Below are 14,513 nucleotides of genomic sequence, written 5' to 3'. Positions count from 1 at the left end.
TGTTGAATGTCTTGAATTACAGCAAACCTACTCAAATTACCTGCTTCTTATTTTGCAGGAGATTTTTTAGTAAAGCAGGTTTGTTGTTTATCAAGAAAAAGTCTGATGCATCGAAATGTTTCAAATGCATTTGCAGTGAAAGGTTTCTATGATGATGAAGATTCTTAAACGGCCTATATCTTTATGTTACTACATGTTATAAGTACCAGTCATTCCTGAATCTGCACAGCCACTGACCATACGCTGCAAACAAACAGGGGAAATCCCCCTCAATAAAGACCAGACTGTCATCAACAGACTGAACAGGTTTTATCATAGAATGAACAAACACAAAGCACATGTCACTGCTCTTTTCTGCACTCCTTGCTCACACTGTGGACCGAACAAAACCTGAATGCTTCAACCTCTTCAGACTTAAGGGTGGTTGGGGGGGTCTTTGTAACACACCTCACTCTGCAATCGTGACCAACTTTTCAGCTGTGTCACAGAGCCATGAGAGTGAGCTCCCTAATGCAGCTCTGCTATGATTCGCAGTCAATAGGCCGTGGCTCTCTGCCACACATTCCTTCACATGACTGGCTGTGATTAACATGCAACGTGGATCCCTCTGGTCCAGTAGACAGACAAAAACGCAGACAGATAGGGACGTTGAGAGAACTGGAGAGAAAATGTAACAAACATATGTGCTACAAAGCAATGTGTTTTCCTTTAAATATCAACACCGTCCAAAGATTTTTACCTGCCAGGAATAAGTGAGTGTCTCTGCAAATTGGTTGTGAAACAAGCATTGTAGTATCTGTCATTTGTTTTTGCAGCTTGTTGTGTATGAACACTAACAAGATCTGGACTGACTGCAAGCCAGCTGTGTTTTAAAGACCCATCTGGTTGCACCTGCATGCTCACTTTGCTTCACTTGCACTCTGAGTACTAGGCTAAATTTGGAACACTTTCATTCCAGACTTGAATCGCCAAACCAACAAAATAGTTTTTTAACAGCAGTTTAACGGGAGAATTACAAAACTGTGAGTTAATATTTTTATTCTGTTGTGCTGGCTGTGACTTCAGAAAGCTTGGTCAAAAATACCTTTGCAAACTTTCTCACTTCACCTAACTCAGGACTCTTTGGATAAATGCTTATTTGTCAAGTCTTAATTTGGCCAAATGAACTCGGTACAGTACTCAGTGAAACCAATTCAGAGACTTGTACATACATGGCAATAGACACACAAAGGTATGTCTGTAATTTTGTAAAAGCTGTTTCCCTTTACAGTCACTGCAGTATGGGACTAGACAAAGAGATGGGACATTTATGTACAGTCATCAAGGGCACGGAAAACATGCTAATATAATGGTGGAATAATTGTATAGCATTTTAAAAAACAAGAATTGGTTCAGATTTTATCACTACAGTCAAAAGTCAAATATATACATATATACATTTACTTAAATCATTTAATAAGTGACTTTGAAGGTTCTGCAGGATCTATTAACTTGAAAAGGCCAAGGTCTACTAACTTCTCAGTGATCATGATTCATTGCGGGCGATCGTGGCTCAAGAGTTGGGAGTTCGCCTTGTAATCGGAAGGTTGCCGGTTCGAGCCCCGGCTTGGACAGTCTCGGTTGTTGTGTCCTTGGGCAAGACACTTCACCCGTTGCCTACTGGTGGTGGTCAGAGGGCCCGGTGGCGCCAGTGTCCGGCAGCCTCGCCTCTGTCAGTGCGCCCCAGAGTGGCTGTGGCTACAATGTAGCTTGCCATCACCAGTGTGTGAATGTGTGTGTGAATGGGTGGATGACTGGATATGTAAAGCGCTTTGGGGTCCTTAGGGACTAGTAAAGCGCTATATAAATACAGGCCATTTACCATTGCAGCTGGTAGTTTGTCTTTGTCAGGATAAAAAGGATTTGTTTGACTCAATGATCAATACTGACCAATACTCAGAACAAAAAACAAAAAAAGAACAACAGGAGAGTCCAACGAATTCAGCAAAGATGTAAGAAGACGAATTGTAGCTTTACACAAGTTATGAAGGTGTCTTGGAGCCATTTCTAAAATACTGGATATTCCAAGATCATCAGTTCAAACAAATGTATAAGTTAATCAGAATTGTGACAACTTTGCCAAAGTCTGCAAGAAGAGCCAAAGTGTCACCCTCAGATGAGAGAAAATTGGTTAAAATGCTTAAAAACAACCCAGGAAATACCAAGACACAAGCCTGCCATGAACTGGAAACTACTGCAACACCACCTTTACTGTACATAGAAAAGAAAGTTTTAAACCACCATGGACCAATAGGGGGCTGACCAGGAAAGAAGGCCCTGCAACAACAGTAAGCATGACTAAAATTTGCAGCTGCCAACATGCACTAACCACATGTCTTCTAGAGAAAAGTTTTACAGTCAGACGAGACCAAGACTGATATTTGGCCACAGCAGCAAGAGAACAAGAGGTGAAACTTGCTAAGGGAAATTTAACCACATATTAATAGGGGTGTTTGTATATAGTTGAGCCTGTATAATTCTGACCCTGTGTGGATGACATAAAATCCCAAATAAAATCAAACTTGTGCACCAAATTTAAAGTCATTAAACATGTACATGTACAGTCATTGCACCCTGCAAAACAGATAGTTCAAAGAAATCATTAAAAACTTACCATGAAATTTTAGAAAATACTTATAGCTGAAAATTAGATATTGTTAGAAGTTCAATAACACCCTCAAGTCTGCATGCTAGCTAAGAATTAAAGCCAAAATGCAATTAGCTTAGATGCGCATAAAGACTGTCAGAGAAAAACTGAAAGCATACCTTCGTCTCGTTTGTTTAATCAGTACATAAATAGAAATGTCAAATAACTATAAACAAGTAGTTAAATGCTCGTATTATTTCTTGGCGAACAGAAGCCAAGTGCATGCCTGCTTTGAGTCTCTACTGCTAAGTCTTTACACTGAAAACAAAGCTAATAAGCACATCTGGCTCTTGCTTAATGTTTAATGTAGACAGATGTATGGTCTTATTGATCTTCTTATCTCACTCTTGGCAAGAAAGTGAATGAGGACTATTTCCAGTATTTAAAACTATTCCTTTTATGGTGTGCTTGCTTAGATACGAAGCAAGAAAATCAAACGCGAACAAAAAAATTAATGGTGTTCACTCAGAACACCTCTAACTACCACATCTTCTATATTTTGCAAGATTTCTAGAAGTTTGACACTTTAACTAACCGGTGCATCAATCTTAATGAGGGCGATGTCTGATTTCTCATCCACGTCTTTGATTTTGGCATCATAGGAGGCGCCGCTCTTTAGCTCCACTTTCACTCTGTGTTTATTGGCCACCACGTGGGCATTGGTCACAATTTGGCCATCTTCAGACACAACAAAACCAGAACCACTGGCCACTGCCACTTCACGCTTGGAATAAGTCATCCTGTGGAGGGAAGAAAGAGAGACATTAGGAAAGAGTAGGAAAAGGTTAGACTACTGGTATTCTTTCCTCTCCCCTTTAACAGTTTTTCCAGAATAGTAAAATAAAGCTGTACATGGTGTAATAGAAGTGTTAAATGCAAACCAAAAAAGTTTAAAGCATCTGAGTATGTATACTAACTATATATATATAAACAGTAAGAAGGTGAGTATATAAAGCTAAGCTGGGGAGATGAATAAAACAAGAGACAGATCTAAGTGAAACAACGACGGAAGAAGGAGAGACAGAAATCTGAAAATCAGAGAGTTTTGACCTTCAAAAAAAACCACTTCACAAGTGATGGTGACAGACAGAAGAGAGATGAGACAGATGAAGAATCAAAGTGTCAAAGAACATGAAGCAGAGATTAAAAAGCACAAAAATCTGGTCGGATGATTTTTAAAAAGAAGATGAAAGACTAAACTTGAGAATAAGGTGCTCTACCAACTGGTGCAGTGTGTTTAAGTACACAGGTAAGTTGTAAATTCTAGGGTTTTTCAGTCTGCCCCTCCCCAGCACCGAGCACAGACACACAGGTACGCGGCTCATACTTGCGGTAAAGTTCAATGTGAACCACAGACGGAGCAATTTTCTCCACCACGTCGGCAATGAAGTTGTATTTGTGCCTCGGGCTGTCTGGATTGTCTTGAGCTGGAAACACATCATGCACACACAAATACACAAATAGGATGTCAGCCTGGTAAAAACAAACAAAAGATGCATGGAAATACTGCATGATGTAAGAGCTGTGTGAGGATAGAGAACCAACAAATTAAACTAACCTTCATCATAACACATCTGGGAAAAGAACCGATGACAGTTCATCTGCGGTTGAGACTGTCTAGGTCTGACACACATGTACTCACTCATTTACAGAGTCTGGTAATAAACCTTACAAATAAACACTTCACACTGACATTTACCCTTATCTTACCCCATGGTTAAGGGTGAAAATAGAGCAGTTCTAAAACCATCCACAGCTCTTTTGTCAAGTATAACACAGACAGTGTGACACTGTATGTTAAGGGACTGCCAAACTCACTGAATCACCCATCCAGCTTTGGCTAAGTCAGGAAATGCTGACTGACTTACCTGCTCATTAAATCCTACTCAAATGACAGTTTAAGCAAGGCTATGAATCAAGACGTCCCCAACCTTTCCCTCTTTGCTTTTCATCCTTCCATCCATAAGCTGTTATTTTGCCACGTACTTTGAACTATTTTGTCTCACAAGAACAATTTTCAGTCATTACTTTCTCCTAGATGACAGAAATTGCAAAAGTATAATCCCCTGGATATCAGTGATTGCACTGAAGGGTTAAGGAACAACAAAGAGACACTTGAGTTGCAGTTAAGCTAACACCAGCATTTAATGAGCATCACGCTGCTGTATGGAACACCATTAAAAAGTACAGTCCACAAACATTTGACAAACTGCAGGAAGTAAATTCTTCTGCATGTGGTTGAAGTCTTGGTGGTCGCAGTGAAGCACCAAAATTTGTTTAGCGGGAGTTTGTTAGCTGTGAGAGTGTTCTGTTAGCTAGCAACTGTCATTATATACTGAAGATAAAAGATGGATACAAATCAGTTCTGTATCTGAAAAGCAACGCCAGATCTCTTTCTAGTGGACTGTTGCAGTGGGCCGCACTGAAAAGTTAATGAAGACATAAAATTAACAATGAGCAGAACTGAGTTTAACTTATCGGAGAGGCCCTTCACTACAGTTCACAACAGTTTCTCATGAGGCCTCTTGGGAAAACTAATTACCAACCCCTGCTGGAAGAAGTCATAAGGAAAATTACTTGGATTAACACTTTCCTGATGAGTATGTGGTTTCCATGTTGGACCCACCCCTTCCAGCACTTCCAGTTCTAAAAGCTAAAATGCTCAGACACTTCACAATGGTAGCTCAGGAAAAAGTGGGCCTTGGTTATAAACTGTTGTGTTTTTAACTGAATCATAAACACAGAAAGATGCATGCATGCACAACAAGAAGCTCACAGTAGTAGTGATTCTGGTAATATTGTCCTCCCACCTTCCCTCAGCTGAGCTGTAATGTAATTCAAATTCCTTTACACTGGATGTAGACAGAAAACAGCTCTACATAAATTTACTTGCTGTAAGGTTTATGGATTTTTTGCTCATGTTACTAAATATTAACAACGGCAGTAAGGTCGTGCTTTTTGGAAAGAGACACTGTTGTTGAGTTAAGCACAAGGAATATCATTTATTTCTAATAAATTAAAGTGAGGCGCCAATATGTCCAAAACTGGACACCAAAACAGTCTAGATGAATGAACAGTGCTACAGTCCGGAGGAAAACGTATAAAGTACATTTTGGGGTGAAAATTCCTTCAAGATAAACCCTTTCAGCATCATAAATGTTTTCCAAATCAATAATTTTACTAGAAATCTTTTGAGTTGTGGAGTTTTTCACCTCACGGATGTATGTACTGAAATCCATTTCAGTCCTGCTAATAATTGTCAAGCTATTTCTCTAAAAAGAAAAATCAGATGCCCACATCATAATGTAATGAAAGGACAAATGAGGGGCTCACCAAAGTTAGCAGGTTTCTGGGCATTTGGTGATTAAGATGCCCTGTGCAGAATTTTACTATAATCCATCAAATAGTTGATGATTATTTCTGGGTATACGGTGTACCAAATGCTATTCTTAGAGCTAAAAGCCACTGAAAGAAAAAAAAGAAAACCAAGTTGCTCATAAATAAATGTAACCACTTTCTTTTCCCCAACCTCGACATATATTTTCCTGAACTTTAAATCAAGTATTAAACACTATAAAGGTCAAACAACCTTCTTGCAATAGCATGAAGAAAAGATGGAAATGTTGGAGTAATTTCCTCCCTGCTAGCTTCAAACCCGGGGGGTTTCGTGGTCAGCTCTGATAGGATTACTGTGAGAGAAAGCAGGGCCCGGGGTCCAGAATCTGTGTTGTTTCTGGAGTGCACAAACAGGCTCCCAGTCTCTTCCACTTCACCATGTTATAATGAGTGAGGCCTCCTTGCACACATGCGGAAACCAGGAACACTCTGCTGCCACTACAATGCCAGTGTGATGATAGCAGACTTATAGGCCTAGCGGTGGTGATTTGGTAGAGACGGGATGTCATGAATCAGCCATTTTCTCCTGAGTTATATAGTGAGATAGATCATTTCATTGCTCAACTGAGCTTACAGCTGAAGCTTAGAAAGACTTTACTCTTGGAAAATTAAGTTGACTTATGAGCGAAACTGAAAAGAAGCGTCTAGATGCCAAAACGTGACTGATTCATCTTGATATGTGGCGAGAAAGTGGGATTTAAAGGCTTCTGATCACTGTCTCATCTAAGTATTGCTCACGAAAAACCTCTCCATCTGCTGAACTGCTGCTATAGTAAGATGGGATCTGTGATTGCAAGGTAATTTTCTAAACAGCTTATGTGTGTGTGTGACATTTATACATTTAATTAGAGTCATTATAAGAAAAGAAAAGAGGACATACTTTTGATGGTGTGAGAAGTGGTGCGTTCAACTTCTTTTGAAAATGGGCTTGTTTAGGGTGTCACAGAGTACATTATAATACACTCAAACTGCATGCAGTTTCAAAATAACTGCATGCTAATTTAATGAGTATAATTTGCCCGGAGGAGCTATTTGGAGATTACCTATAGGCAATCATTTAGAAGCTAATGTAAAAGTAAGCTGTAGGTCACTAATAAACAAGGCAAATGGCTTTTTAGTTCAAAAAGCAGATTGAACTAGAAATCCAAGTAACGTAGCGTTTTTCTCATAGGCGACAAAACCAACATAGACACATATAATATGCATATAATAACAGAATGACCAATAATGGACTGAAAAGCATTTTTGATGCAGATTGATCATATAGAGATATATACTCACTTGCCACTTTATTAGGTATACCCCTTTAAGTACTTGTTGATGCAAATATCAAACCAGTCGGTCACATATAACTTGCACATGGTGATACAAGCTGAAAGTAATTCAACTTGAGTATAAAAATGGGGGGGGGGGGGGGGGGTTAAGAGACTTTGTATGTGGCATAGTCATTGTCATCAAATGGCATGGTCTGTTTATTTTAGAAACTGCAGAATCTGCTGGGAAAAAAGAAAAAGAAAAAATCCAGTTCTCTGGATGAAAACATCTTGTTGATGGCAAAGCGCAGAGGAGAATGGCCGGACTACTTTGAGCTGATAGGTAATAACTCAAATAGCCACTTACTACAAACAGAGTATGCAGAAGAGCATCTCTGAATTCACAGCACATTGAATCTTGATGTAGCAGATGGACTAGAGCAACAGAAGACCACACCAGGTGCCACTCCTGTCAGCTAAGAACAGGAAACTTGAGTGTACAGTTCAAATTGGGTCTTCAAAATTGGACACTGAAAATTGGAAAAATGTTTCCTTGTCCGATGACATGTGATTTGTGATTTCAACATGTGGATGGTAGGGTCAGAATTTGGTGTAAATACCATGAAATCATGGATCTACCCTGCTTTCTATCAGTAGGTCAGGCTGATGATGTAATGGTGTGGGGGATATTTTCTAGATACACTTTGGCCCCCTTCATACCAAAGGGGCATTGTTTAATTGCCACACACTATTTGAGTATTACTGCTGACTATGTCCAGCCCTTTACGCCCACAGTGTACCCATTTTTGTTCCGGGCGCTTCCGGCGGGATAATGTGCCATGTCACAAAGTTCAAATCACTTCAAAGTGACTTCTTGAACATGACAATGAGTTCACTGTACTCAAATGGCCTCCACAGTCACCAGATCTCAGTCCAATAGAGCATCTTCGCAATGTGATGCAACATTATTGATGTGCAGCCTACAAATATGCAGCAACTATGTGATGCCAAAAACCGCGGAATGTTTACAGTACCTTGTTGAGTCTGTGCCACAAAGAGTTTAGGCAGTTCTGAAAGCAAAATGAGGCCCAAACTTGTACTAACAAGTGCAATAAAGTGGCTGGTGAGTATATCTGTGTGCACCAAAGACGCATAAACAACTTTATAGAAAGTAAACTGGAAGTGGAGTATTTCACACTTGGTAAATTAAGAAGTGATATATTTGGTGTAATAGCAAGTACACACTCTTGTTACTCCGACTCACCCTGTCAGACACTTAATCTAATTGCTTCAGTTTATAGGAAAGCATGAGCAGAAATAACTACTGACTACAAAAGTAGTATGATAATATGATAAACAGTAATACTGTAAATGTTAATGATTAGCAACACGCCACAAAATATCACTTGAGTTTTAGGGCAATGGCAGACTGAGACTTATCAACAGTCTTGTCAATATCACAGACATTATGCTGCTATTCAGCAGATATTTTGGAGATGACACTTAAGGTAAAAGTAGGGATGGGTCAAGTGAGTTGCATGTAATATAGAGTGGATGTGGCGTTTAAGCAGTCCAAAAACAAAATTGTTCTTATGTGGGAGGGTGGCATTCCTACTAAGCAGTAACTTATCCTGACAAAGAAGCGTATACACACTCTCACGACACAATTTAAATGATATACTGACATAAAAACAGTAATAAACCTGCTTTAAGTTTCTGTGACCTGATGAAGTTAAGATTTCGCCCATATGCAAGACATATTGAGAAGTGTGGTAACTGCTAATGAAAGCCTCATAATATTTAAGTATCTATTAACAATAATCAGATGTCTGAAAGAGTTTTTTGGAGTCAGTTCAAGCATTAAATGTGGGGAAAACCATTCAAAAACAACATTTATTAAAAGGAACCTAATTTAAAAGTACTCTCCCCTCCCAACATACACACTCAAAGCCCCCCTAACCTCACAATCCCGTACATCCATTACCCCTCCCCACTCAACACACAAGCTACAGATCAGGGAGTCTTTTCTTCTTCAGCTTTCCCATGCATAGGACCCTTCGTTTTATTGGTTCCTGCAGACTAAAAGACGATTTGTGTTCTCCCAAGAAAAAACCTTGAGAAATGGAAAAACATAGATGTGAACAAAGTGGATTCAGCCCAGCTGGAATTAAGCTAATGCACTTGCAAATCTTTCAGATATGTTAAGAAGGAGGGGCAAAGGAAAGGATCATTATCAGCATGGACATCCGGTCGGAATGCAAAGAGCACAGCCATCAGTTATTCTCCGGAATTTTAGGTTTGTTTTCCTTTAGATCAAAGGTGATTTAACTAACCAAAGGGGAAACTCATATAAGCTCTGAAAGAGCCAAAATAAGTTTAGAGTAAATCATTAACTTAAAGATAGAAATATTTAATAAATTAACTCTTTTCACTCCACATTAGCATGAGAATAGTGAGGGGAAGGGTGTATAGCCCGTATACAAGGTGTGCCAGGTGGAATAGAGGATTAAAGGAACCAGTCAGTGAAAAGAAAGTCAGGTCAGCAAGTAAGCTATGGCACACGAGGTGTGGATGAGTGAAGAAAAGTGTACGTCAAATGGGTTGTTGTCAAAGGACAGTACTGATTGCTTAAAAAAAAAAGCAAATAAAATGTAAATAGTATGGCCCCTCTTTGGCCTTAAAAAGTATGGCAAGTATGCGCCTTAGTGCATATGTTATTATAAAATTACTTCCAGTAGGTCATTGATTTTGGCTCGGTGTACTTCTACAATAATTCAGAACATATGAATGCTAGCTTGCTACAGTGTTAAAACCATGAATCATTTTGTTTCGATGGGACTTTTTCCCAGTTATGAAAGCATACAGTTGAGCTTTGCCGCTGTTTATAATACTACAATGACACACTGACAGCTGTTTCAAATGACTCACTGAGTTATTATAATTAACCCAATTTTTCCATTCCCAATATTGATTCAATTTACCCTATTTTAATCCAGTGAACTTAATTTTTTCCATTGTGAACTCCATCTAAGGTTGAAAGCACATAATACGACCAGAAACACTCACACTGAGTTAGTAACAGGGCAGTTAGAGCAGCATGGAGAACCCATTCAAAACCATGTCACATTTTATTGTTAGAAATTGATGTATGTCGATCAGTACAGCAGCTGCAGGAGCAGGTTTTAACCCTTTAAAAGATATTAAACCAATGCAATATTCAGTACAGTGTTTAATAACACTTATCATGGCCCATAGACAAGAATGGAAGTACAGCAATTTGGTGTGGTGCAAAAGCATTACATGCTTATGTTGCGGTCAGTATTTGATGACAGTAAAAAGAGGCTGAGCAAGGAAGAGGCTGCAGCAAATATAGTTTAGCAGAGAGAGGAATGAAGGAAGCAGGAGAATTACAGACATCAAACAGGAAAAAGAACAGATTAGAAAAGCAGACAGGCAGACATTCAGAACCAAAAGCAGACACTGACAAGTAGAACAACAAAAACAAGTCACGTGCATGTGCCCAAAAATGATGTTTTAACATCATGAGTGGCTGAGACAAGTTGCCGAAGAATGTGCGTATTCAGCAGATGTCACTCGCTGGAGTCACTGAGTACATTCTGCAACATCAGCTCTGAATTAAAGAGCAGTGCAAACTGCATCGGGTTTCAACTGGATTAAAGTCTAAACAGATTATAAGAAAGTCAGCCTCATCTTCACGTTCACACCTTCATGCAACCCCACCATAGTTCTGGTTCACAGTTTGAGAGGCACCAAGTGATTCAGTTCTGATCTCCAATACTCTTCAGCACTTTTCCTGTCAGTCTGTGTCACATTAATGCTTTTAAACTGCCAAAAAGTTTTTTTCTGCACTTTTAAAAAAAATAGATCATTTTTGACAACTATGACACCAAGGTCACAGTCAAATTTTGGCCTAGTTTTTTCTTTCTTTTTCCCCCAAAATGAGCTACGTCTTTACTGTCCAGACACGAAATGACATCATGCAACTGCGCTCACATGTTTTTTCTTAACATGAGGCCAGGTTGTGGTGTGTTTCAAGGCACTCAGAGGGGTTTAAGTTTCTTTTCAGTGTCAGCTCTTGACATTCTGAGTCAACAGACTTGTTCACAATTTATGTTAAAGTTGACATTTTTTTTAAAATATGTGCTTCTGCTACAGTCTTAGTCAGCACCAGCCTGGAAAGGGACACATCTAATGCACGAAATAAAATGCAACTTCCAGCTATGGAAATTTTCACAGGGTGTCTTGGAAAATCAATAGCACTCACCACAGTCTTGCTCAGTTTCAGACATGGTTAGCTGCTCGGGAATGACTTAACCGTTTAAGCTGCTTACATGACTGACAAACAAATGTGGCGTTGCAGTCTGCCCTTCCGCTGTGCCCACATGGTTTTTGATGTACATGTAAAACTTTCCCGAAAATATGGGTTGCTAATTTTGTGTTTTCCTCAATGTCTCCTGCCTGTTTTAAACAGTCTTCAGCAGAGGTGGAATTTTGGCTTTGAATCAGTGCCAGAAATTCCTTCATGTGACTGTTAAGTGTGATTTATGAGTGACAACACAGACCAGGAGTGAAAGACACTTCCACAGTCAAAAAGAGAAGAGAGGAAGAAGCTGGGGTGGTGGTGTGGGGCTGTTGCAGGGTGGATTCAGTAAGTTTCCAAGCCTTGAGGTAAGTTATAGATCTTTGATGCAACAGGTGTTGAACGTTGTCATTCGTGTGTTTTTAAGTACACATATGTTGCCAAATTTGAGGAAAAAAAGTACGTACACAGTAACAGTAAAAACCATAAAGGACACAATGTTTTTACCACCTGCAGCATCACTAGTGATCGTTTTTTCATTCCTGGATGTTTTATGTCATGCATAAGTTGTAAAGAATTACACTACTAATGATGATATATGACTCATTGATTCATTTTGTACAGAATGTGCATTCTCATTTGGGCTGTGCTGTTTCACAGAGCAGCAGATGCCAAGAGTGAAGTCCCATTATAAGTGAGCTTCACTGATTAGCACGAAATACCTGTCACATGACACTATGACAAAATGCATGTCCATACTGAAACACTTCCATTTATTATTATAAACATATCTCCAGTTATATTTAATAACAGTTTATATCATACATATCAGGTTTTGACATTCCATTCTATTTAGCTAATGCACATATTTCAGGCAAAGACCACATGGCATAAAGGAATCAACCAGATTATAGTCATGTGACTGCTGGTCATGCATGCCAGAGTAATCCTAAGGTTCACATCAAGCTTTACAACAGGGCATAACTCGTGGCTTCATTCAGCCATGGGGGAAAAAAAAGAAAAGAAAACAAAAGAAATGCCCTCTCTGATCAAGTCTAATTGTAATGCAGGATCAAGGGGGAAACCCACTTGAATGGCTGCTCTTGTGGTTCCAGACACATGGGCATTGTGTGCCACTGAATGCAGCGTTGAGCTACAACATCTGTGCGACCTTGAGACAATAAATGCCCAGTGAGAAATGATGGGATCACGTTCAACAACAAGTTGTAAATAATGAAGGTAAAACGGCCAAAAAATGACACCATGTTACAGTAAAAGTTTAACGATTGATTTCAGCTGCAAAACTAATGTTTTTGGCTCACAACGCTCAAAAGAGAGTAGCCTATTCATGATTCTTGACACTACTACTGTAATCAATTAACTTTAAACGTCGAATCTACTCCCTCCTATTTATTATCAATATCTCAGTGTGTTTTGGGTTAAGGGTGTCTTGATCAAAACAGTGTCAGTTCTACCTTTCCCGCAGGCTCCCCGCTGAATGAAAAGAACAGGTGGCTGTTGCAATTTCTGCGCCCGTCGACTGACCCTCTTCAGCTCGCAGATATTCCGGTAGGACACCCCATCGCTTCCACAAACCGCTTCGGTGGTTTTGCACACGCAAATCCCACTCTTGCTTCTCCTCCTCACCGTCACAGTGTATGCAATCCCGCCGGAGACCGAGCACTCCAGCTCCTCTCCGCACACTGGGTCGCCGAGCTTCCCACTGCCGCCGCAGGCTTCGCCTTCACCGGAGGCGCACACTGCACAGCAGTGGCAGGCGTCGAGGGTTTGTCCTGTCGGACAGTCCGCTGGTAGCCGAGGACACATCGACTTATCACACCGGGAAGGACATCCGACAACATAACGGCTGGAGATTTGCGCATCCGCCGGCACGGCTGCAAAGGCTACGATTGCGCACAACAGCAACCAAAACATGTTTCAGACTGAAAAAGAAGCTCCCCTAAAAATTCACCAGAAACTTTTAAAGAGTTCCAAAAGGTCGCTCTGTGCTAGCAGTGTTATGGGATGACAGAGCTCAGTGCTGAGGGGGAAGTCATCCCAGCTGGAGAGGCATTTAACAGAAACTCCACTGCGTAACCAATTACGCGATTTTACGTTTTTGCTGGCACCGCATCAAACATGCAACTCACTTTCTAGATAATAACAACAAGCAGGGTGATTGGTGGCTTTACGTGACGTACTGAACGGAAGAGTTAAATTATTGACATGTCTCCAAAAGCGTGAAGATAAATAATCAGAGGAAAGAGCAGAAAATTGCCATGACTGGTGGGAGGAAGTGATTTTAAATATATTAGTTTTATTTCAGCCTATTACAAAACTTTAAATATCAAGGTCAACTTGAAAACAAGCAAGAATATTGAGAATATCGAGACTATTTTTAGTCCATCAGTGTTTCCTGACGATGACTGATGAAATGAATAATAGCAGAATAAGGATGCATGTAGCCCAGATGTTTTACTCTATACAGCCTTCCACACATCCAGCGTCACTATTTCCTTATGCTGTAGTTATTTATTTTCCTGTTTTAATGCTTCCTTGTGAGTCACTCCTGGCACCCGCACAAGCCTCATGGCTAATTAAAAAAATCAGTGGTGGAACAATAATGGCGTGGATTGTGGGTTTTATGCGTTCATGTACACCAGTTGGAAGACTGCATGAGGACATAACTTATCTAGGCCTGTTTATCATGATGCAGGGTGAAGCACCCAGCAAGTAGGGGCATAAACAAGTCTAGTACAGGTATCCAAATAAAGAATGCACTCAATTCAAGAGCAATCAATATCGTTTTGTACAACTAATCACTCAAAATATTTGTAAACATCAACTCTTGACACAT

The 14,513-nt window shown here is 39.9% G+C and overlaps 1 protein-coding gene across 1 annotated transcript in view; it reads right to left on the bottom strand.

Annotated features, from left to right (window-relative positions):
* Positions 1–13,753, bottom strand: part of LOC102793225 (serine protease HTRA1A-like) — a 28,681-nt gene extending 14,928 nt beyond the window's left edge. The window contains exons 1-3 of the mRNA XM_006783666.3: positions 13,132–13,753; positions 4,014–4,113; positions 3,222–3,426 (exon numbers count right to left, since the gene is read on the bottom strand). Of these exons, the coding sequence (XP_006783729.2) occupies positions 3,222–3,426; positions 4,014–4,113; positions 13,132–13,591 (765 nt within the window). The 5' untranslated portion in view covers positions 13,592–13,753. The remainder of the gene's footprint in view (positions 1–3,221; positions 3,427–4,013; positions 4,114–13,131) is intronic.
* Positions 13,754–14,513: the final 760 nt, after the last annotated feature.

Source organism: Neolamprologus brichardi, chromosome 13 (assembly GCF_056152115.1).
Source record: "Neolamprologus brichardi isolate AB-2024 chromosome 13, ASM5615211v1, whole genome shotgun sequence".
NCBI lineage: Eukaryota > Metazoa > Chordata > Actinopteri > Cichliformes > Cichlidae > Neolamprologus > Neolamprologus brichardi.
This window is presented reverse-complemented; position numbering and strand designations above follow the sequence as displayed.